This window comes from Prionailurus bengalensis, chromosome A1 (genome assembly GCF_016509475.1).
Source record: "Prionailurus bengalensis isolate Pbe53 chromosome A1, Fcat_Pben_1.1_paternal_pri, whole genome shotgun sequence".
NCBI classification, from domain to species: Eukaryota; Metazoa; Chordata; class Mammalia; order Carnivora; family Felidae; genus Prionailurus; species Prionailurus bengalensis.
Genome location: NC_057343.1, coordinates 137,627,335 through 137,652,727, shown reverse-complemented (window position 1 = coordinate 137,652,727; position 25,393 = coordinate 137,627,335). Strand labels below are relative to the sequence as shown.

The 25,393-nt window shown below is 39.0% G+C and overlaps 1 protein-coding gene across 3 annotated transcripts in view; it reads left to right on the top strand.

Moving 5' to 3' along the window:
- The window catches only part of MRPS27 (mitochondrial ribosomal protein S27), a 94,377-nt gene that overhangs the window by 46,761 nt on the left and 22,223 nt on the right, over window positions 1–25,393 (top strand). For all 3 annotated transcript variants that reach the window (XM_043588539.1, XM_043588619.1, XM_043588694.1), the window contains 2 exons: window positions 21,223–21,337; window positions 25,288–25,366. In XM_043588539.1, coding sequence (XP_043444474.1) covers window positions 21,223–21,337; window positions 25,288–25,366 — 194 coding nt within the window. The remainder of the gene's footprint in view (window positions 1–21,222; window positions 21,338–25,287; window positions 25,367–25,393) is intronic.

The following is a 25,393-nucleotide window of genomic DNA, read 5'->3' as shown; positions in this document are numbered from 1 at the left end:
AAGGAGGGAGATACAGTTGATATGCTTAGTTGTGAATATGGTGTGTGTGAAGAACGTGTGTGGGGTCCAAATGGAGATGTCTAGGAAGCAGTTGAATATATGGGTCTGCAGCCATGGGCCATATTTGGACTAGAGATGTAGATGCAGTAGTTATCTGCATCTAAGCTATTTTGTTACCAACATTTCTACCCCAAGTCTTTTTGGCCATTGAAATCATGAAAACAAAATGGTTCTTACTCAGTCTTGATCCTAGAAAGCACAAAATGTATTGTTTCCCTTTACTTGATAAGCCTCTAAAAACAAAAATCAGAGAACATAGTCACTCTCCAAGTCTCTGACCTTCTTTCTTATAGACCAGATCCTTGGGTGAATAAGCAGGGCATTCTGCTACTCTAAGTAATCACCAAATTCCGTCTTAACTGAGACGGTCATTTCTAAAATCTCTTCTCTTTACCACCACTACCTTAAGCCACACTGAATTAATACTAACAAGATTGAAATACTACTGTATTTGAAGTGTCATAAAAGTCTGATTCTTATTTTGTCCCCACCAGGCCTGGAATATGAAATTTTGGTCTTTTTTTTTTTTTTTAATTTTTTTTTTCAACGTTTATTTATTTTTGGGATAGAGAGAGACAGAGCATGAACGGGGGAGGGGCAGAGACAGAGGGAGACACAGAATCGGAAACAGGCTCCAGGCTCTGAGCCATCAGCCCAGAGCCTGACGCGGGGCTCGAACTCACAGAGCGCGAGATTGTGACCTGGCTGAAGTCGGACGCTTAACCGACTGCGCCACCCAGGCGCCCCTGAAATTTTGGTCTTAATGAAACACACTAGCCATAAAACCTGTGCACAAGAATCTCCATGGGAGCAATAGAACTACCACCAGACCAGATTCAGTTGATTCAGGTTTGTGGGTAAATGTAGCAGACACAGTGGTCAGTTTTTCTCTAGTGGCCCGTGGTGAGAGAAGAGAAAGACTTATTGATTAGCCAAGAGGAAAAAAAATCTGTAGTCATTTTCAGGTAGGGAGAAAAATATTATAAGCATTTGTGGCCTTCCAAAGGCAGGGTTATATATAGACTCACAGTCTATTTGAGCGAGTTGTTCAAAATATTGTAATTTACTGAGTTGGAAACTATAAGAGAGAAGGAAGAAAAGATTTTCCCAAAGGTATGTAGCTATTTGTAATAGGGTACAGCTATATAAAAATTCCACCAAAAAACAGTGCAATGATATAAAGAAGTGTTGTTGGGTAAAGAGTCAAAGCTCAAGGTTTATGTATGTGGTATACCTTATGGTGGTTGGGTTTCCTTCCTGTTGGTTGTATGTAAATGACATATAGTTACACATCTGTGATACTTATCTATTGTACTTATATTTGTATTTCTTTAGGACATAATCTTAGAGCCTCCCTTAAATCCTGAGGTTACCAAGAATGGCCTGATTATTCTGTACAAGACATACAATAGCATCTTGTAGGAATAGTATTATCCTCTGATGATCAATGGATGAGGGCATTAGACTTCAAGGAGTCTCTTAATGTTTTCTTCTTGTTCTTGGGTTCTAATAACAGACCATGAGTCAGCATAGAGGCACTGAGTACCGGATTGATGGACATTTTATGAGAAAATGAGTACTGACACAGGCTCATTGTTTTGAGGATCACTTAGGCAAATGTCAAAATCAGGGCACATGGAATAATTCCCCCTTCTCAGTGAGGCTTCTTTCTGAATTGCTTCCACTCTGCCTCATCCATATAGTTCTGCAGTCACACCCACTACAATGCCAAATGACTTTGGATAGCTGGGAAAAAAGAGAGAGGGCAATACATGAAGGCTCAGTTAATATAATTTACATAATGAAATTGTCAAAGAGCTCTTTGCCAAGTTTGCCTTATCATTCTAAGCTCACTTTTTTATAATGAGGAAAGTAAAGGGGTTGAATGGATAAGTTGAAGCGTCCCTTAACAGCTCTACAATATTCTTTCAATGGGATGCCTTGCCACTGAGTCAGCATGGGTCTTTTCTCCTCTTAAATTTTATTTTAAATCTCTACCTACCCCTCCCCTTAAATTTTAACTATTCATTTATTAATACCTTTAGGTTTTTAAATTTTTGGAAAGGCTGTTGCTGTGTTTAGGTATAAGATATATATTATTCCATTTGATAGCATTTTCTTATATGTAAGTATATATATAAACATGCATAGGAATGAAACACATAATTCCATTATGCATGGAATATGTCAGGTATACACAGATATACTTGTCTGTGATATCATTAGGTGCATTATGGTCATTAAGGAGATGTGATAGCAAATGGTGACATTTGATTGTCATTAGTGAATAATAGTGGAAATTCTAGGGCTGAAGGCTGAGGTCGCTTGCTAAACATCTAGTTATAATATCGCATTCCAGGATTAGGAGAGAAAGGACAATGACTTTCAGTATGATTCAAACCAAATTATTTTATCTCTAATTTCTGAAAATGACAAATTTTCTGGCCAAAAGCTCCTTTTTCTAGGGGGTAGTCTTAACTGGAATAGCACGTTCTGTATTGTTATTGATGCCCTGATTAGAGGATTAAGAAGTCCCAGTTTTTTTGGTAGAAAGTTAACAGAAATTTTGTCTTTAAAATCTACCTGATTGGGGTGCCTGGGTGACTCAGTCAGTTGAGCATCTGACTTCGGCTCAGGTCATGGATCTCATGGTTTGTGGGTTTGAGCCCCGGGTTAGGCTCTGTGCTGACAGCTCAGAGCCTGCTTCGGTTTCTCTCTCCCTCTCCCTCTGCCTCTCCACTGCTTGCTCGTTCTCTCTCTCTCAAAATAGATAAACATAATAATTTAAAAAAAATTTTCAAATCTACCTGATTAGGGGTGCCTGGCTAACTCAGTGATTGGAGCATGTAACTCTTGATCTCAGGGTCCTGAGTTGAAGCCCCACGTTGGGTGTAGAGTTTACTTAAAAAAATAAAGTGTTGTCACAAAATTAAAACACAAATAAAATCACCTCATTATAGTAACAGGCAGTATAAATGAGTGGTCAAGAGCTCCGGAGTCAGACTGTCTGGGTTTAAATCCTAATTGTGTGACCTTAGGGAAGCTATCTAACTCTTTTGTTCTAACTCAGATGTTCCTTATCTGTAAAATGGAGATAATAAAATACTTACCTTACATAGAGTTGTTCTGATCATGAATGAAATAATTTTTAGAAAGCAGTGAAGAGAGTGACTGGAAAAACATAAGAGTTCAGAAATGTTGGGCACTATTTTATCGTTGAATACACCATGTAGGTGTTTTCATGTTGAGTGCCTATAGAGAGAAGAATTATCGAGGCATGGCCCTGGGGAGTAGTAAAGTAATATTACTCGATGAGTGTAATATCAGGGACAGATAAGTACTGACCTAATATATAGGCCTTAAAGCCTTTTGTCCACGACTGCCATCCTTATTCGGATGTATATGTGTATGTTGAATGCATATCAATAAATATGTTACATTACAAGTGTGAAAGATAAGCTCTTCTTTACAGAGCTACTAAATCTTGCATATTTATTTGATTCAGTGAATAAAAATGACATTCACATTTCTTGGAGGCAGGCCCTTTTCTAAAGCAAAGGACAGTGGTAACCAGAAACCCAACAGATTATTAAACATATGAAACAGTCCTGATTTTTGAATGACCTGAATTCACTGAAGTATAATTTTTAGCCCAACCATTTGAGTTTTTATTATCCCTTGAATGGGTGACAAGGCTTGTGTGTAATGTCACATCCTGTGTGACATTTATAAAGAATGAAAAGTTCAGTGTATATACTTAAGGAAGCAGGTGCTTTATGGGCTGTATTGTGTCCTAATGCCAGTGTTTCTCCACATATGCAAAGAAAGAGGTCCTTATTCCTTGTTCTAATGTGGCACTGTATTCATTAAATTTTCTGACATTTTTCTGTCTCTTTTAGACTGTGGCTGTCCTTTCCATATAAAGTAAAGGGGTCCATGTATAGAATTCCAGGACTTGGGGAAATGGTGTTAACTTTGTTTTAACCCTGAGGACAGTAAGTAGGGATGGCTATTATATCTCTCTTTCCCTTGTTTCCTTTCTTTTTTCCTCTCTTCTGATAAATAGATGACTATGATTACATGGCATGATGTACTCCCTAATTTCTCAAGGCTTGTGGTAACCTGCTGTAAGAAGTTGACACATAAGGGGGTGCCTGGGTGGCTCAGTCGGTTAAGCGTCCAACTTGGGCTCACGTCATGATCTCACAGTTTGTGAGTTCGAGCCCCGCGTCGGGCTCTGTGCTGTCAGCTTGGAGCCTGCTTTGGATTCTGTATCTCCCTCTGTCTCTTCCCCTCCCCCAATTGCAGTCTGCCTCTCTCTCAAAAGTAAATAAATGTAAAAAAGAAAAAAAAAAGAAGTTAACACATAAATGCCTCGGTGCTCTGCTGGACTTCAACCTAATTAGGTAATTCTGTTGTGTTGGTTTCACAGTTTTGTGAGATCCATTCCCCTAGCTTCTTGACCCTTTACATAATAGATAAAACACTTATTAAAAAAAAAATCGTCAGAAAAGAGAAAGTTCTATGAATATGGCTAAAGTCTCATCTTTTAAGACACTGTTGCAATATTACATAATTTCCTACTTTCTTAAAAGAGAATTTGCCAAAACTAGTTTTCATTTCTCAAGAAATCCTGAATAATGTTGTTAGATGTGATTATCTTTTTTTTTTCCCAGAAAAAAAGAGGAAATAATACAATTTAGGGACCATGTTTTTTTCTTTTTTTTTCTTTCTTTCTTTTCTTTATTTTTTTTTTTTTGGTTCAAGTTATTAACATAGAGTATAGTATTGGCTTCAGAAGTAGAATTTAATGGTTCATCATCTTGTGCTCATCCCAAGTGGCCTTAATGCCCATCACCCATTTAGCCCATCCCCCCACCAATCTTGCCTCCATCAGCCCTCAGTTCTCAATATTTAAGAGTCTCTTCTGGTTTGCCTCCCTCTCTGTTTTTATTTTATTTTATTTTATTTTATTTTATTTTATTTTATTTTATTTTATTTTATTATTTTTTTCATTCTCTTCACCTATGTTCATCTGTTGTGTTTCTTAAATTCCACATGAGTGAAGTCATATATTTGTATTTCTCTGATTGACTTATATTCACTTAACATAATGCTTGTGGTTGCATCCTTGTGGTTGCAAATGGCAAGATTTCATTCTTTTTGATCACCGAGTAATATTTCATTGTTCATATATATGTGTGTGTGTGTGTGTGTGTGTGTGTGTGTATGTATACACACACACACACACACACACGCTTATATTTACACATATATACACATACCATATCTTCATTATCCATTCATCAGTTGATGGACATTTGGGCTCTTTCCATAATTTGGCTGTTGTTGATTGTGCTGCTATAAACATTGGGGGGCATGTGCCCCTTCGAATCAGCATTTTTGTATCCTTTAGATAAATACCTAGTAGTGCAATTGCTGGGTCATAGGGTAGTTCTACTTTTAACTTTTTGAGGAACCTCCATACTGTTTCCCACAATGGCTGCATCATTTTGCATTCCCACCAACAGTGCAAAAGGGCTCCCCTTTCTCTACATCCTCACCAACATGTGTTATTTCCTGAGTTGTTTATTTCACCATTCTGACCGGTGTGAGGTGGTATCTCATTGCGGTTTTGATTTGTATTTCCCTGATGATGAGTGATGTTGAGCATCTTTTCATGTGTTTGTTTAGCCATCTGGATGTCTTCTTTGGAAAAGTGTTCATGTCTTCTGCCCATCTCTTCAATGGATTATTTGTTTTTTGGGTGTTGAGTTTGACAAGTTCGTTATAGATTTTGGATATTAACCCTTTATCCGATATGTCATTTGCATGTATCTTCAGGGACTATGTCTTAATGTTTCCAACACTTAGCATACCATACATGTACTAGGCTTTTAATATATGTACATATATTTTTTTTAATTTTTTTTTTTTTTTTTTTTTTTTTTTTTTTGAGCAGGGGGAGAGGGAGGGGAGGGGCTGAGGGAGAGGAAGACACAGAATCCAAAGCAGGCTCCAGGCTCGGAGCTGTCTTTACAGAGCCTGATGCGGGGCTCGAACCCACAAACTGTGAGATCATGACCTGAGCTGAAGTCAGATGCTTAACTGACTGAGTCACCCAGGCAACCTCCAGATGTTTTCAATACAATTTTCTAGGTTGAATAAATAATTCAAATTATAACACTGTGATTTATTTTGGGCCTTCGTTGAAGAATTTTAGAGTTAAAAGGGTTATTAAAGGACCGTTCTCTGATCTAACCTTTTGTTTTGTAATTTACTGAAATGGATATCCAGAGGGTTAAATGTCTTCCTCTAGTTTTGTTCTTCTTTTTTAAACAGAGGATATTACTGTTGAAATACATTTGAATGTTTGAAGTCCATTTTCTTTGCATAATTGCTTTCAAGTACATTCCATTGACTAGTTCACAGAGATCAACTGCTTATAAACGTCTTCTGATTAAGCAGGACAGATTGAACATACGTTCTTATCTCCATTCCCTTGTAAAACCTCCACAAAAATGACAATAAAAGGTAAAAAAAAGAAAAGACAAAAACTACAAAATAGAAGAGAAGAGGAGACAACAGGAACAAAATTTTGAAAGCTAGAAAATGGATGGACAAGTGGTAACACATTTAGCAGAAAGAGAAAGCTACCGCTGAAGCTGGCAAGAGAAGAAATTTGGCAGCAAGAGCATCCATACCATAGGACCCTAGATCATAAAGATAAAGTAGTAGGAGAGGAGGACTGATTGGAAGTTTTCATAAGAAGTAACGAAATACCAGAGTGTTTCTCTCCAAACCTAGTAGAAGACTTTTCTTTCTGGAGAGAGTGAACCAGAAGGACTCTGGACTTGGAGATGCAAGGACTGTTATCCCTCTCAAGGAGGAGCCTGGATGAGTCATCTCTGGGGAAACTGAACACCCCAAGAGAAAAGACCTGTGGATTCTTGGTGCTGGGTGCAGGGTGGGGACATCATCCAACAAAATAGCATTGTCAGCCTGCCCTAGCATGAGAACCTGCTGTCCTCACTTCCATGTTCCCCTCATAACATGAACATCCTGCCGTGCCAAGTGTAATTCTAGTGTTCAGGGTGACACATTTCTTATAAAGCAGGCTGTCTAAAGGAAACTACTGATGCTCGACAGCAACTAGTAGTTTTATTCAAACACTGTAGTAAAAATAAAAAACCACCTGGGTTGGCTTGATTGCAAGCTCCTAGGCTCGTTTGTATCCTTTTTAGTTTTCAGTTTCCTACTCTGTAAAAACAAAAAAGTGTATATAAAGTACTTAAGATAATGCAGATAGAAAGTGTTCAGTACTTTTTAATTAACAATGCTGTTACTTATTTTCATCCTCCTCATCATTCTCACAGTTAGATGAGGATCCGGGAAAAGGAAGCTTCCCTTCAGTGTGATTTTTTTTTTTTTTTTTGAGATCTAAATATTCCAGAAAAATCACGTTTCTCAGTATGTTGCACCCTTTTTTATAAGCATTCATTCCTGAAGATATAGTTAGTACAAGTGTGGCTAATAAATCAGACTTTTCTATACTTGCATGGAATTAATGGAAAATCCTAGAGATTATCAAATACTGTGGTCACCATAGCAACAGCTCTGTCTCATTTTTGAGCCTATCTTAACATAGGATCCTAAAACCCAGTTATTAGTGATTAGCTATATTCACAATATTTTTTAACTTGAAAAAAGGTTAACTCTGGCCCTTTTGCTGTCATGTGGGTGCCATCAAACACTTTTTCCAGGTTGTGAAAGGGCTAATGGATCCATCTGGGTTGGAGGCAGGAATGGGAGCTTTCAGTCTTAAAGTCCTTTTAGGTTACCACTGGTGGATAAGACAAGGAAAAGAGGGCTCATGGCTGCGGGGTGTTGGGGCTGGCACAGATTACAGCAGCTTGCTCAGCAGCAAATGCATTGCCTTTGTTGCTTTTTTCCTTTACTTCCTGGGCTTGGATGGGTGGTATGTCCCATATAGATACTTATTTCCTTCCTCTGAGATTCTGTCCCAAGCATAGATCAGAGCCATGAGCAGTGCTTGGCAGCTTCTCTTTTGAGTGGTTCAATTTGTCTTCAGTGGGTATTCACACTCCTTAGTTGTTGACTCCAGCCAGAGGCTGCTGGGCATTGAACCGACAGAAGACTCAAGGCATAAACTCTGTTGTGTTGTAACTCTGCCTTGCCAAACTTGTGAAAACCAGTCCAAGGGCAGAAGAGCAGGAATGGGTAAACTAACTCCTTATTAGGTCACCTTCTGACTCCCATCTCCCTGCCTGGACCTTTTTCTATCATAAATAAGATCAGAAACCCTACTACCAGTCATCAGACTGACTGGCACACCCCTGTACTGGTTGGCTTTGGGCCTTTGTGATTGTGAAAAGCCTCTCTGTTTTCCCCTCTGGTTCGCCTTCCAGCTCCTCATTTGAGATTGTCTGTAGAGGAATGGGGCACATGGGATGCTTCACCCTCTTACCCTGTCCTTCCTACTCTTCCCAGTTGGCTGATGACAGTCAAGTATTTGCTGCTTGTGTGTGTCTAGCACTTTGCAGTCACATCCCATGTGGAGGGAATAGTCATAAGAGCTCACATTTAATTCAGTGGGCTTTTGCACATGGGTGCTGTCAGCTGCTCTGTCCAGCTGGTCTGAAAGTGCTGTGTGCTAGCCATGTATTTAGGAGTTTACATGTCTTATCTCCTTAATGCTCAGAGCAATCAGATTGTGCCATATGAGGTGGGTACAACTTTTACTCATATTTTACAGGTTAGCATCCTCAGGATTAGAGTCCGTTTCCTGGGGGTTATAAAGTAGGAATGAGGTCTACCTGATGCCAAATTGTAGATCTTAACTGCTACTCTGCTACCAAGAGCAGTTATGCCACAGGCCTTAGTCTTAGGAAAGATAAACACTTACAGAAATTAGTAAGCAGTACCAGACAGAATGCCATCAAGTTCTATATGAAGTAAACCATAACAATGATACTATGATCGTTTTTTGCATACATGCATTTTGTATATATGATCATTTTTTGCATATTTGTACTCTCTTTGGTTCCAAAGAGGATTAAAAGTTGTTAACATACTTACCTAATTCTCCTTTGATTTTCACAATAACCCAATGATAAAGGTATTTTTCACCTCTATTTCATAGATGATAAAACTGATTCTCAGGTTAATTTAACCAAGTCAGTGAGTCAGGGCTGCGTTCCAGTCAAATACAGAGCAGTCACCTTGTCAGGGATTTTTCTGGCAGCAGTGCTGATTAATTTCCACGGTGACAGTGGCATGTGATCCCCCTCATATCTGAGATAGCCATAATTTTGTCACTTCTGTCCTTACTCTTCTGCCCCTGGAGAAGCACATATTTATTACTGTGGTTTGGGTCAGTTCTCTATCGGACAGGCCTTGAATGCAGAGTTAAATGGCAGATACATGTACCTTAAATTGGATGCATCCCTAGATGATGAAGGTATAAAAACATGAATGAGCATGATGGACACCAACGTTCCTCCTCAGAAAGCGGCAGGAGGAGGTTACCGCTTTATTTTTGTCTGTAACATTTTATTTCTTAATTATGTCCAAAGAAAGCAAGTAAGTAAGAAAAGACATACTAAGAAGAAGAGAGAAAAGTTGGATTCATTTTCATATTGAGAGCCAATTTTTAAAAATTTCTTTACCCGGGCATTACAAAATAATCAGTGTTAAGTAAATGAGGATTTTCATTGATGGTAATGAATTAACCTTCTAAGCTTGTTTTAGAAGCTCACAAAATACTTGTGTTTTGATACTCCCAGTCTAGCTAATTGGAGGCAAGGAGTATGTGTGTTTATCTCTTTCCCTTAGTGCCCAGCATAACATCTCGGTTCATAGTAGGTTGACAAATGAGCACATGCCAGTGCCAGAGTAGAGCTCTTCTGTCTCTAGTTGAGCATTCAGCTTTTCCTTCGGTATTCTCTGTTTTTATTTTTATTGTTTAAATTAACTAGCTCTCTTGCTTTTTTGCCTAAAATTAGCAAAGGAAAAATCGTACCTGTTCATTGAAGGCTGCGCACACTGTAGCAGCCATGTACAGATGGATAGCCTACAGCTGTTGCGGTTGAAATCCACTTAATGTGCACTCATAAAGGACGAGCTACTGCCCCTTCCAGCTTGCTGTAATTGTCCAGCATATGAGCTAATGATGTTTCTGAAGCTAGGGAAGGGGAGGTATTTTCATAGTTCATTTCTCTCTCCTCTCCTACAAAGCACAGCCACGATCTGACACATGATCAATGGGTCCAGCCCTTTTTAGGATGCAGAAGATCCTTCCCTGCGTCTGTGGCTCACAATGCAAACAATAGAGACTTCTGCAATGATATTTTGCCTCTCTGGGGCTCAAACTTCTTCAGTTAAGCCTGTCTGGATTCTATTTAACTATTATCCATCAAAGGGTTTTTTTTTGTTGTTGTTTTGTTTTTTGAATAAAATAAAAGGGGGCGGGAAGGTGGAACCAAAGAGGAAAGGCTGTATCTTTGCCAAGATGCTCTCTCTCCTCTCCCTATGACTCATACTTAGAGAAGCAGAGGGACTTTGGAAAGCTGCCCACAGTCACACTGAGACAGCTCTCCTGGCACTTTTAGACATTTTAAAAATTTTTCTGGGGAATAAAGATGTTTTTCAAATTTGTTCATTCCCTCCTTTTGGGCCAGCCAAAGAGCCTTTGTTTAGCTGTAGCATGGTGGTTTTACGGAAGATCTGACACCCAGAACAGTTGAACCCAAATCTTTATGTTTGGTGTAGTACTAAAAAATTAGCTCTTTGCTGTTCAAAATTTATAATTGATTATCATATTAAAAGGAATTGTCTCAGACCCTTAACATTCCTATGGAATGAAGTGTGCATTTGGACATCCTTAAGAATTTTCTTAGTACATTATGTTTATTTGTAGAATTTCAAATATTTCCATTTTTTTTTTTTAAGTTTGGTTTTGGTGGTGGTGGGTGGGGGGCTAGCCTGAGCTAAATGTAGAGGAACTGCTTATTGGGTATAGTCATGCTGATTTTAACCATGTGGCAGCACAAGAAAGAAAGAAAGGCCACCTTAATTTTCCAACCATCTATAAATAAGGAGTTACGTTGTATTGTGTTTTACTGGTAAATTAAAGCTTCCTGAAAACCAATTGCACTGACAGATCCAAATCTCAGTTTTCTAATGTCTTTTCTCTTCAGCTACAAAAAAGTGATTGTGCCCTTTTATGGTTCCAGAAACTGGCAAATAATTTAATATCCCTATGACCACCCCTATTTCACTCCCCCTTTTTTAAAGGGTTCAGCTATTCTCTAGAAATAATCAGATCATAGGGGGTTTGATACCAAAAATAAGCAAGTTATGATGGTAAGCTCTTTGGATGATTATGACTGCGTAGCTGTAATTCATTTAAGGAGTAGGAGAAAATAGCAATATACAGAACAATTTGTGTTGTATAGGAAAGTTACTTTGGATGGCTGACTCTTAGATATAAATTGAATACAATAAAGTATTCATTGGAGTAGAAAATACTTTACTAATGGACGGATCAATTACTGAAAATTTTATTTCCTGCAAAACTTGGTCTCCAGTTAAAATCTACTTTCAGGACCTTGAGTTCAACTTCAGTGGTTTTATCACTTCATCTTGAAATTTTAGATGCCACTTTGCAAGTTCTGCTGTCCCCATAATTATCTGTGTTGACTGCCCAAACTAGGTTAATTGGTGTTCGGCTGGTAGGGTAATGGAGGCTAGTGGCTAGTGGAAAAGAGTAGAATGGGCTTTGGGCTGAATGGCTGCTTGTTTATCTTTGAATCTGTATTCACTTATTTGTATCACTGCCATTTTTCTGGCTTAATAGAAACATGTAAATGACTGATGTTTTAATGAGCAGATTAGGCTTATTATTCTTCAGAGTCATTAAACTAAAGAGTTGGAAGGAGTTTCAGGGGATCTGGTCCAGTCCACAGTCCCAGTATACTTTTCTAATGTGCTTTCAAAAATAGTCGCTACTGTATTTGATAGTACTACAAACAGCTTTGCACCTATTGTGTTACATGGTTCTTTCTTCATGCATTTGTGTTAACTGACTGGCCCCTGTGGACAGTTGAGTTCCAGATAATCCTACCTCTTCTGTTTACAGTTGCAGGAATTGAAACCCTGGAGGATCAAGTGACTTCGCAAAGTCAAACGGCTAGTTTGACTAATTCCAAAACTATTTCACAGTTTGAGTATATTTCTCTGAGTTCTGCTGCTACATTTAGAAGAGATATTATTTATATTTCAATATGTTAGAGACCTTTGTCAAACTGCAGAGATGCTTTTTAAAGATGTCTTATACATATAAGAACTGAGAGGCACTGGTGGAATAATAAGAGTGAAGAGTCTAGTTTAAGTCCTGTTATAAACCATGCTTATCTTTGGTTAAATCTTTTCATCTCACTAGACACCAAGATTTCTCATCTATAAAATAAAGGAATTGGACTAGGCGGTTTTGCATCACCCAGTACAGGGCTTAAAAATAGTAACTTTTCGGGGATCCTGGATGGCTCAGTCAGTTAAGCATCCGACTCCAGCTCAGGGCATGATCTGACAGTTTGTGGGTTCAAGCCTGATGTCAGGCTCTGTGCTGACAGCTGAGAGCCTGGAGCCTGCTTCAGATTCTGTGTCTCCCTCTCTCTCTCTCTCTCTCTCTCTCTCTCTCTCTCCCCCTCCCCCTCCCCCTCCCTTGCTCATGCTCTGTCTCTCTCTCTCTCTCTCTGTCTCAAAGATAAACATTAAAAAAAAGAGGAAGAAGAAGGAAAGAAAATAGTAAATTCTCAGTAAATAGTTCCGTAAACAGTGGGTATTCACAGTCCCTAGCAGCACTAAATTAGATTCTCTAATTGTATATGGAATGTTTCTTCCTTCACCTATCCCCAGTTTATTTGGCCTAGATGACTTTCAGAGTCTCTTCCCATCTTGAGAGGAGTCTTAGGTTTTTTGGTTTAGAACCCGTTAGGGAAGTTCTTTGAATCCATGTATTTGGTCTTCTATTCTCATGTTTGTGGTTTTACTCTTCCATCAGCTTGTCTGTTCCTGAAACTACTACACTGCAGAACCCATGGATCTTTTTGATGGGAGGGAAACAGCAGGTAGAGGAAGTGAGGAGTAGGTGGCTTTGCAGAGTGACCACATGATTCCACATTCTCTGCCATCTCTGATTGCCTCCTGCCTTGTACAAAAAGAGGCAGCATTTCCTTCATCTGTTTATAGTCAGGATGATATTTCAAAACTGAAATTGCATTACTGTTTCAAATATAAACACTGGTCATGAATTTCAACACGTATTATTGGGATTTATACAGTCTGAGCAGGCCTAGTCACTATTGCCAAATCATCGAACACCTACTTTGGCAGGACACGAGAGGGTAGAAAAATTCTCCCCTACTTTTAAGAGATCCAAAACTTTATAGGGAAGTCAGTGGAGTTAGAGAAATAGAAACTAGCAGTGACCTTGGGGTGCATAACTGAAGTAAATCCAAACTTACCTTTTGCTATAAACAGTGAATCCTCAGGGAATTCACCTTTTCCATGTATTAGAGAATCAGAATGTTTAAAACTGAGATAATTTTCTTCTTTATTTAAAAAAAAAAAACAACTGACTCTTAAGAAACCCAGATTAGTGCTGAGCTTCTCTTCCCTACCCATAAAGAAATCTGTAATCTCACATACAAAAACACATATAAATCAGCTCAACATCAGCTTAATGCTTCCCTGCTTTTTTGCTGGTATGCTTCATCCCTGGGCCAGGTGTCTTTGCCTGCTCATTTCTTTTGTAGCAAACTTAAACCTGACAACTTTACTAAGCCGAGAATACTCCAGAAATTGTGATTTTTTTTTTATTTTCTGCCTTTGTTTTTCTCCATTTTGTTTCTCTCTTTCCCCTTCCTTGGAACTATTCATATGTACAGCCTACCAGTGATTAATAAATATATGTGATTTTCCTGTCTTAGTCATCGTATTATTCATGATTTTGCAGAAGTTTGTCTGAAGTTCCTAGCCAAACTATAGAAGACATCAGGCAATGTTTGCATCTTTTTGAAACTGGCTCATTTATTGCTATAGATTTCCCACCGAAAACCAAAAATATGTCCATTGTCTCTGCCTAAACCAAGGCAGTTCCCACAACTTTATGTGCTTCTATATATGGGACTGGTTCCAACATCCAGTTTTTCTCAACTTCCTGTTCCTTGCTAAGAGAACTTGCTGTTCCTCCCTTTTGCTTCACCTTGCCCTCTAGTGACTGTATCTCAGGTGTGAAGCTAACCTGTGCGTCCAGCTTTAAAGTGGCTGAGGACCCCCACCACGTGCTTCTGGGTGTAGTTTCACTGACAGGTCAGTTGTGGGCCACAAAGACAACCATTTTCTGCTCTTCGGACAGTCACAAACAAGAAAGCACCCCAGCAGTCACTGTATTTTTTTCTCCTCCCGTTCTCACAAATAATCCTCTCCTGTCACCCACATGCATCACCTTTTGGAGGCTGATAAAAAGGGAGTTCCAGGATTCAGACAAAGAACAGTTCGCTTCATTTTGGCTCACTCCTTACCTTTATGTTATATACCTTGAGAGAAAGAACAACAGTACACCCCTGCTCTGTTTTTCTTTCTCTCAAGTGTTCCCTCTGTGTCAGAAAGGGAGAGATGTCATCTTCAAGACTGGAGTTCAAGGAAATTAAGTAGATCCACAGGGATAGAATATGGATTACCTGGCACAGGGTAGCTATTTGGTAAAAACTTGCTTCATGAATACAAAATATGTGTCCTGGATTGAGAAAGGTCAATCTGGCAAAACAATAGCCAGGTCAGAAAGAAGAGAATAAGGTAGTAATCAGGGGCCATAATATCCTACTTTATCATTGCTTTCTTCCTATTCCATGATAGGACTCATGGAAAATTGAGTATTTCTCTTACTTTTTCATATGTCATACCGGTGTGTTTCCAGGTGAAACACATTTTTAAGCCCCGAGTCTGACAAATTTAGGCTTTGACTTTGATATCTAACAAGCCCCTCTGTTATCCATCTTCACTTCAAAAAATGTGTCGTTATGCTGCATTTATTTAGCACTTCACATTTGCAAAATTCTATGCCTGTGTCATTCTCTACCAAAATCCACTTACTTATCACCCTTTTTAGAATGGCAAACAAGGATACCAGAAGGTCTTATGCAAACTGGGTTTTAATTTTTTCAGATTCTTTTTGGAAATTGGCAGGATGTGAATTATAAACTAACTGATAGAAATTGTAGGTTTATATTACTTTATTTGCTTTCCTTCTCATAAAATTAATCACCCTGGAGGTAGAAAGAAACCTGAGGAGGTTATCTATATAAAATTTGCTTAAACTGACCGGCACACCCTAGAGAGGTGGACTACAAAGGAAGCGTTAAGGAATTTTTAGGGGTGGCAGAACTGTTCTCATAATCTTTGTGGTGGTAATCACACAACTGGACACACTTGCCAAAACTCGATAGACCTATACACTGAGAAGTATGAATTTGACTGTTTGTACACTATCTCTGTAAACTTGTCTTTTAAAAAAGAAAAAAATATTAGAACTTTAAAAAAAACATCTTTTTTTCAATCTGCTTTACAAAGTAGGTAATGAATTCACTGGAAATGTTTGAGCCCACACTGGTTGCCCATCTGAGGGAAGAGCGTTTTGGAACAGACTTTCGTTCCTGGGGCTTCTCTTAGTGCACTCTTAGGACAAGTTTGCTGAAAGTAAAATTAACTGAAGTTCCTGTATAAGAATAAGACTCTGGGGGGGTGCCTGGGTGGCTCAGTCAGTTAAGCGCCGACTTCAGCTCACGCGTCATGATCTCACAGTTCGTATGTTCGAACCCCACGTCGGGCTCTGTGCTGACAGCTCAGAGCCTGGAGCCTGTTTCAGATTCTGTGTCTCTCTCTCTGTCTGCTCCGTCCCCACTCGTGCTCTGTCTCTGTCTCTCAAAAAGAAACAAACAAACAAACAATAAATAAATAAGACTCTGGGATCTCAAGCAGAGAAGAGGATTTAATTTGTAATACTGTGTCTTTATTATCAGTTCCTATAGTAGACTCTACTCCTTTTTTAATACTTGACAACAATATAATAGTTATTAGAAAATTATCTCATCAAAATTTGATTTTATTTATGCTTTTGGGGGGGCAACTAATAATTGATGAAAGCAGAATTTCCAGAGGGATGCAAAAGAACGTAATTATCCCTTTAGAATGAGAAAGTCGGTGGCAGTGATTGAATCAGATTCTGGTTTAAATAGTCACACGACACCCTCTTACTCTTTGGTTCCAGTTCAGGAAAGTGCTCAAACCTTTTAATAATTACACACTTTGCTTCACAGATAAGATTCCCAGTCCACATGACACGCCTTGGTGCCAGCTGTATTTTCTTCTTGGCATTCTTTCTTTCCTCTCTTCACCCTGGCCCCTCAATCGTCTTCATGTCTGCCCAGCTCAAAGGCGCAGGTTTCCATCTGCAAAGCCTGTTGCCACAGGATACAGAATTCACTAGGGAGGAGGGAAAACTGCATGTGTGTGTTTAAGGATGGTGGCTCTCATAATCAGATAAACGTTGTGGAAAGCTTGCTCATTCATATGGAAGAGCCAGTGCTGCAGCTAAATGGTACAGCCACTGGGCTCCAGGCTCTGGCATCTGTGCATTAGCCTTGCCCAGCCGGGAGCACTTTCACTTGTTATTCGGAAGAGCTGATGAGCATTGCCACATTTGCCTTCAACGATAACCTTTATATGAATCCCACGGAAGAAAAGGCTGTTTCCCACTTTTTTTTTTTTCAATGAAATGACGAAATTGATTACAAATAGGAAATCCCAGGTGACTTTTTCACACAGTAAAGTGCCTTTTCTGTAATCACACTAAGTCTCTGGTGTTTTGCTTTTTTCACTCTTGACTTCTTTGATATAACCTCTCTTCCCCTCTAAAAAAATCTCTGAGGTATCAAAGACTTTTGCCCCCACTTTTCCATCCTGTGATTCTGCTCTGCTTCCTTCCTGGTGCCATTAATCTTGAATGGGCAATGGTACAGGCGAATGCCCTGAGCAGCCCTGAATATAGCCTGATATGTAAGGAAAGGAAGCCTCCCAGTTCCTGCTATTTGACTGGCTATGATTTGGCTTTTTAGGCAAGTTCTGTCTTCGCCTCGAAACTCTACTTAGTACTGTGGACAAAAGTATCTTCAGCTTTGGGACACCACCTCTGAGAACTAGAAGTGGAGCTTGAGAGTGTACTCCTTCATTCTCTCCTTCTCCTTCTTATGCCCTTCCTTACCTCGGGAGATACTCATGTACTTAGAATTGTTATAAGTTTACTTATATTTTTACAAGTTGGAAACTCAGAATGTCCCTGGCCTTCATGAGCACAACCATTGTTGAGGTTGTTTGGGTTGCATTTGTTTATGTTTTCCACACTCACACGGTTTGCCTAGCTTGGCAGCCTGTTGGCCTGGACAATAATAAAGCTTCTGTCGAGGTGAGCAAACAGCTGATGGCACGGGGCACAGAGGGGACTCCTACAGTGGCCGCCTGTAATCTGCCAGGCCGGTGGTCAGAGCAGGCGAGAACAAAAGCCAGTCTGTTTGCAGGCAGATTGGAAAATCAATGTGTTAGTTGTGTTCTCGTCTCTTTGCCTTTCTCCAGCTGAAAGGGAGAATGCTCGTCCAGCAGTCCACAGAATCATTCGAGGCAAGTACCCATTTCAGAGACTTAACCTGCCTATCATATTAACCACCAGCAGTTCTTAAAAGGGCCCAAGTTTATCTGTCTGAACTGCTTGAAACGTCATTGATAGAGGCATTCTTCTCAGACTCACCATCCAAAGTTGGATGGAGCCTACACTCTCAATGTTTTCAGTTGTTTGTGTTTTAGACAGCTAGATAACATTCACCAGTGAGGGCTTAGAAAGGAGTTTATATGCTGCCTGGCTGGGAAGTGCAGGAATTGCAGTTTGGACAGCATATTTCGTGTTAAATGTGTGTTTCCCTCTTATTTCTAAATTGATTTAATATGTTCACCTGGTTGAACATCTGATAGACTTGGTGTGTGTCTGGATTACTAGGTCTCAGAGAGAAGAGATCATAGCAAATAGCCCTTTTCCAGGAGGAGGGAGAGAATGGACTTATTAAAGACCACTGTGAGTCTGTTGACAAATCTCTCAAAGGCTGCTCCTATGCTGAGATGATTGTATTGGATGTATGAAGTCTTGAGTAACTTTCCCTCTAGGCTTCTAAGAAATAGGTATGAGAAGACGAGACCTTTGAGAAGAGAAAACTTTTCTGTTCTTCCATGTATGAAGGTTAGTCTCAGAAGTTTAAGCAGTTTATACAAATTTTAAGAAGTTTATACAAATTTTAATTTGAGCTTTGAAGGTCTAAAGCTAGATCCTATTTATCTTTGTTTTCTTCAGAACCTAAAAACGGCCTGTTGATTGTGAATAAAAGAAAAGGGTATTTGTTTGGAATTGGTCGTGGTGCTCTTAAAGTCTATCAGAAAGAAAAGTCATAACTTTTGTAGTTATTGGAGCCATCCTAAGGCAGAAGATTAGATCTTAAAATGAAGTTTAAGTTTAAAATAATCTTGGGTAAAGAAGGCAATTGGCTTTTTAAATTATGTTTGTTTGTTTGTTTGTTTTTAAAGGAAAAGTGGACTGAACCTAATAGTCACTACCACCCCAAACGCTTCTAAGCAACTAGCAATGTCCTTTGTCTCCTTAGCACTGTGTTCCACCTTGTACTATTGTTAAACTATGTTTGTGTACGTTGTTTTTGTGATGAGATTATAAATGCCGCTGATTACAGGGAATTGACCGTTCTTCATATATGCCATACATGTTAGCAAAGTAATTAGCACATAATAGCGTTTTATACGTTTGTTGATTGAAATCATTTTTTACTTGCTGGAAACGTCCTCTGGGCCACCAGTTGTGTCTGGCACCGAGGAACCAGTGTGGGGCAAGGTGGCATGGCCCTCCTTGCCCAGGGAGCTCACAGGCCAGCAAGACAGCATCACCATCATTTAGGCAGTACACCTGGTATTTCTCTTGAATCGATTCTTTGAAAAATAAAATAAACTTTTAACTGGCCATTATGCTTTAAATCTCAGATTTTTCAGAGTAACGAGGGGAAGAACTCAAGTAGCTCAACTATTGACTTTAAAATGTGAGGGAAAGCATGAAATACTAACAGATATATTTTGTTTCATGTCTCTGCAGAGCATCTCATTAGATCTAGTATCTTGGGCACCCATTACAGTGTCTCTCTGGCTGGGTCATTCTCATCCTGAACATAAATTGGCATATTTCTCTCTTTCTGCTTTTATGTTTTAAGAGCTGTATATTTATTTATTTTTATTTTTTTAAGTAAACTACCCTCAACTTGGGGCTCGAACTCATGACCCCAAGATCAAGAGTTGCATGCTGTACCCAACGAAGCCAGCCAGGTGCCCCATCTATTCTTTCTGTTTTTTCTCTTTTAAAGAGAAAGAGTGAGAAATAACTTCCAGCAAAATGTAAGATATTCAAAAGTCTGGAGAGGTCTGGGTGACTCCATATCCATAAAACATCTTCAGATCTTATTTTTGCCAAATTTCTCACCAGAGCACTAATAAATATCCTAAATTAAATACTACTTCACACTTCCTCTCTTTTTCTCAGCTTTTACTTTGGCAGAGAACCTGTTCAGCAGGAAACTATCCCCATAGCAGATGGCAGGAAATAGCAGGTGGCAGATTGAATAACCAGCTTCTAAAAAACACTAGTATTAGCTGTATTCTTGACTCATATATGACACAAAATCCTTTCGCTGCAAGTTTTTGTCTTACCTTTTTTATTTAAGAAAACAGTTTGATTTTTGTACAGCCTAAAGATTGATGTGCTTCCTGGACAATTAAAGAAAAGACGGGAGCTTGCTTCCTCTGACATGATACGAAGTGTGAGGATGCGTCCCAATCAAAGCAGATAAACAAAAAAAGGAACCACGGAGCTCTTTAAACCCCTGCTCATGGCTCTGTCTCCTTTCTCCCTCAGTCTGTGGCAGGGATGCCCCCAGGACAAGAAGTGGCTCCAACCCCAGATGTCACCAATGTGTGCAAACTTGAGGCACTGAGCAGCACTCAGCATCCCTTTTGAAGTTCCTTCTTTTGTATGATAGTATTGACACATACACCTGGCTGCTTAGGCTTTTTAAAACCATGTCGGGAGCTACAGGAAGCAAGAGGAGAGGAAATGCAAAAACTGAAGAGCTAGAATGGAGCTTTGAAGGGGGCAGTGGGTTGGGAGTATGGATCCTGGACGACCTGGATGTTAAGTTTTGTTTTCCTTTCTGCTTTTTTGTTCTCTTTTGGTTCAGTGAAGAGTATCCCAATATCTCCTACATGCCGTAAGAAATACCAGTATAACCCAAAGCTGATTCCCCTCCAGAGTAGCTATGCCATTCCTTTCTTCATTTTTGCATCACCTGTTTTATTTTAAACTTCAAAAGTGTCAGCTTCAGCCTCATATCTCTCTTCTAATGAAATGATATTTATATAATGCCCTGGTTAGTAAAACATTTTCACCAGATCATTTTTTACAAATCTCCTATTTTAAATTTTTTTAAGTTAATTTTTTGTGAGAGAGAGCACGCACACACACACACCTGAGCAGGGGAGGGGCAGAGAGAGAGACAGAATCCCAAGCAAGCTCCATGCTGTCAGAACAGAGCCCATTGTGGGGTTCAGTCCCATGAACTGTGATATCATGACCTGAGCCGAAACTGAGAGCGGGACGCTTAAGCGACTGAGCCACCCAGGTGCCCCTAAATTTCCTATTTTAAAACAAGGTGTTGAATCAAGAGGCATTAAATAAGGAATACAATTTTTATAATACTTTTATTTGTTATTTATTATTATTCTACCTCCCCTTTCCCATTTCATACTTTATAGTTAACAAGTTTTATCTTCAAGTTTTTATTGACTGTTGACTTTTATGACTTTTGGTCACACTGACTGCACATCTGTAAATATCTAAGGAAGGACCTACTTATGAGGGATGTATTTTGGCGTTGATGTTTCAGAGCTAAAAACCAGTTTTCTCTCTTCTCATGCTTTATTTAGATTTCGACACAGCCCCAATTGTTGGTACCTGAGAGACTGGACTATCCACACCTGGATTAGGCAGTGTTTAAAATACGGTGCACAAGACAAAGCCTTATATACTCTTGTAAATAAGGTGAGTGGTTTCCAGGTATTTGTACCTTCTTTTCCTCAGTTTAGATGATACACCTACTATATAGTACAGCAAAGAATAGGACAAGAAATAGCTTTTGATATTGCTCTCAGATATCCTTTTTAGAATGGAACTGAATAGAAATTAATCAACAATTAAATATAAAAATTCCCATAGCCTGTGCTTCTCCACACCTAGTGACTTGGAAATGGACAGGTAAAAGCAAAAGGAAGTTGAGTCAAAAGAACTTGGCACTGATGGTCATTTCATTCTTGATCCCTAAGACGTGGATTTCTTGCCCAGTTCCCTTTGGTGATGTTTAGGGAAAAAGACATGACCACTTTGCTGGAATATGATCTCCAGAATATTCAGCCTATCTTACACAATTTTTAAAAGACAAGTATTCCTAGGCTACTCAAAACATGTCTTTCTTCTAAATTCCCTGACTCCTCTCCTCGAGCCCCAGAGTCCCCTATGGTTAGGGTTTTTCTGAACATTACATTCCATCAAGGGTTGAGTCTTAACCTTTATAGTATGAATTGAAGTATAAAATAAGCAAAATATTTGAATGTTATTTTTGTGAGTCTCAAGGTATAACTCTAGTTTGACCATAAAAAGATTTTAACAGTATTTCTGTGAAAATATATTACCTCTTTAGTGTCACTGGGCTTGTATGTTAGAACTCAAAAGGGTATAAAAGTTTTGGTTTTGGTAGCTTTTGGTCCCATGACTTGGACCCAATTCAACTTAATGTGCATTGCAGACAGTTTGTATGTGAGACATTGCACTGGGTATGGCATTGTCTGTAAAAATGAGCAGTATCCTATCCTTGCCCTCAGGAAGCTTATCATTTAATAATGCAGATAAACAGGTTTGCTGATAAATCTGTTAGGCCCAGAGGAAGGAATGAATCAAATCCTATTCTTATCAGTTCAGAGTTTAATGACACAGATTATACTCACAGAAGGTGTCTGTGAAAACAAAACAAGAAGGGTATAGAAATGCAGAAAAGTTTATCTCATTTTCTGTTACTCTAGTCTTTTCGTGGAAAGAACACTGGACAAGGAGTCAGAAGAGCCAGGCTGTAACCTCATAAGTTCCACCAAGTGCCCATAAGTTCAGGCACATAATTTTATCTGTCTAGGTCTTAGTGTTTTCAACTCGGAGTCAAGTGAATTGTACTAAACCGGTGATCTTCAACCCTGGCTGTCCATTAGAATCACACAAGACACTTTTAAAAATTAGAGATGCTTTTCACTACCCCCAAGATTCTAATCTAACTAATCTTTCTGGAGCACAGACTTTAACTTTTTTTTTTCTTAATATCTTAAAAATTTTTTTAATAGACTTTATTTTTTAGAGCAGCTTTAGGTTCACAGCAAAATTGAGCAGAAGATACAGAGATTTCCTGTATGCTCCCTGCCCACACATGCACAGCTTCCCCCATTATCAACATCCCCTATCAGAGTGATCCATCTTTTACAATTGATGAAGCTATATTGGCACATCATAATCACCCAGAGTCCACAGTTTACATTAGGGCTCACTCTTGGTATTGTACATTCTGTGGGTTGGGACAAATGTATAATGATATGTATATATTTATAGTGTCACGTAGTATCATATAGTTTCACTGCCCTTAAAATCCTTTGTGCGCTGCCTATTCATCCCTCATTGGTATCCATTTAAAGCTCCCAAGTTGATTCTCATTTGAAGCCAGGGTTGAGAATCACCGACCGATTGATATCTAAGGCTCCTTCTAGTTTTTAAAAATTTTTTTTTTTTCAACGTTTATTTATTTTTTGGGACAGAGAGAGACAGAGCATGAATGGGGGAGGGGCAGAGAGAGAGGGAGACACAGAATCGGAAACAGGCTCCAGGCTCTGAGCCATCAGCCCAGAGCCCGACGCGGGGCTCGAACTCCCGGACCGCGAGATCGTGACCTGGCTGAAGTCGGACGCTTAACCAACTGCGCCACCCAGGCGCCCCAAATGATTTATCATTCTAAAATATTTTGGTTTTGCCATGCCCCCCTGAGGACTAGTGCTGAATTGGATGACTGCTTTGAGAAATAGAGAAACTTCCCACGAGCTCCAGCCTTTAAAACAGTGGCTTCTAAACCATTTTTTCATTTCAATATATCTGAGGCATCCCATCCAGCCTACAGTAACAGTGACTCAATTCAGCAGTGATTCACAACTGGGGGGTTAGGACTATTAGACTCCCCTAGGGGGTGTGTATAATTTGAAAATTTTCCTCAGGTACTTCTGGTAGTTGGTGGAGGAAGAATGGGGCAGGGTGGAAGATGGTAGTTAATCCTCCTCAAGCAAGAATTTAAAACAAATAAATATATAACCACAATCTAGATGATTAGTAATCACACTTGATTGTGCATGAAAATCACATAGAAAGCTCACTAAAACTTCTGGTTTCTTTGCCCTGTTCCCAGAGATTCTAATTCTGTAAGTCTGAGGCTTAGAAATCTGCATTGTTTAAAGCACTCCTAGAAAATTCTTAGGCAGATGCTAAAGGATCTACATTTTGGGAAATCTGGATTCTCGAATATTTTACTGCTCATGAACAGAAGTTCAGTTAGTAATATTTTGTTAGCATATTTCTAAGGTCTTTAAAAAACAGTCTAAGAGACAAGATATACCAAATGCTGGTGTGGGTGTGGCAAAAAGAGAACCCTTATTTACTGTTGGTGGGAATGTGCACTGGGTGCAGCCACTATGGGAGATGGTGTGGAGATTCCTCAAGAAATTTAAAAAAGAACTACCATATGATCCAGCAATCCCACTTCTGGGTATATACCCAAAGGAAATGAAAATAGGATCTCAGAGAGATACCTACTCCCCCATATTCATTGCAGCATTATTCACAATAGTCAACCATAGAAACAACCCTTGTCCAGTGACAGATGAATGGATAAAGAAAATGTGGTGTATATCTATGCAATGGAATATTGTTTAGCCATCAGAATGAAGGAGATCTTGCCATTTGTGACCACATGAACGAGCTTTAAGGTCATTATGCTAAGTGACATACATCAGTCAGGGAAAGACAAATACCCTATGATCTCAGTTATATGTGGAATCAAAAAAGCCAAACTCATAGAAATAAAGTATAGAATGGTAGATTGCAGGGGCTGGGGGTCGGGGGAAATGAAGAGATGTTAGTCAAAGGGTACAAAGTTTAAGTTAAAAGGTAAGTTAAGTTCTGAGGATCTAATGGACAGCATGGTGACTATAGTTAACAATAGTCAATGGTATCTCAAATTGCTAAGATCATAAATGTTATCATTACCACACATACACACAGGCACATGCGCACACACAGTGTTACTTATGTGAGATGATGGATGTGTTAACTAACCTTATTGTGGTAATCATAATCATTTTCAGTGTGTATATATATGTATGTATTATATCATCATGTTGTACACATTAAACTTACGTGTTGCATGTCACTTATAGCTCAATAAAGTTTGAGAAAAAAATAAAGACCAGAAAACCATGCTGCATTGTTTTAATGCTGCATAATGTGATAATGTGTACTTCCTCGTGAGAGTCCAGTTTTGCATTGATAATCATACCTTATAAAAAGAATCACAGAACCAGTGGCACATCAGGGCGGGGGAGAGTTGTTGTTCTGGTTTGTTTTGTTGTTGTTGTTGTTAGCTTTGATGAGGTGTTAGAATTGAGCTTTAATTTTCACATACCGTCTTATATCAGACACCCACTCACAACTTTCTTACCCTGACCAAGTTCCAATTACTAAACCTCATGAGTCACAGGTTTTATTTCACTGTCACAGATGCTGTAAAATGATAGTCAAATGGCTGAAAGCTAATGGTGGCAAGTTTTGTCATGAATAATGCATAGGCATATATTATAAACAATGAAAGTGAATATATTTCTCTTATTTTCCTTTTATTTTCATTGCCGTTACAGGTCCAATATGGAATTTTTCCAGATAACTTTACATTCAATATACTGATGGATTCTTTCATAACAAAAGAAAATTACAAAGGTAAGAAACCAAACCCAGGTCCATTTA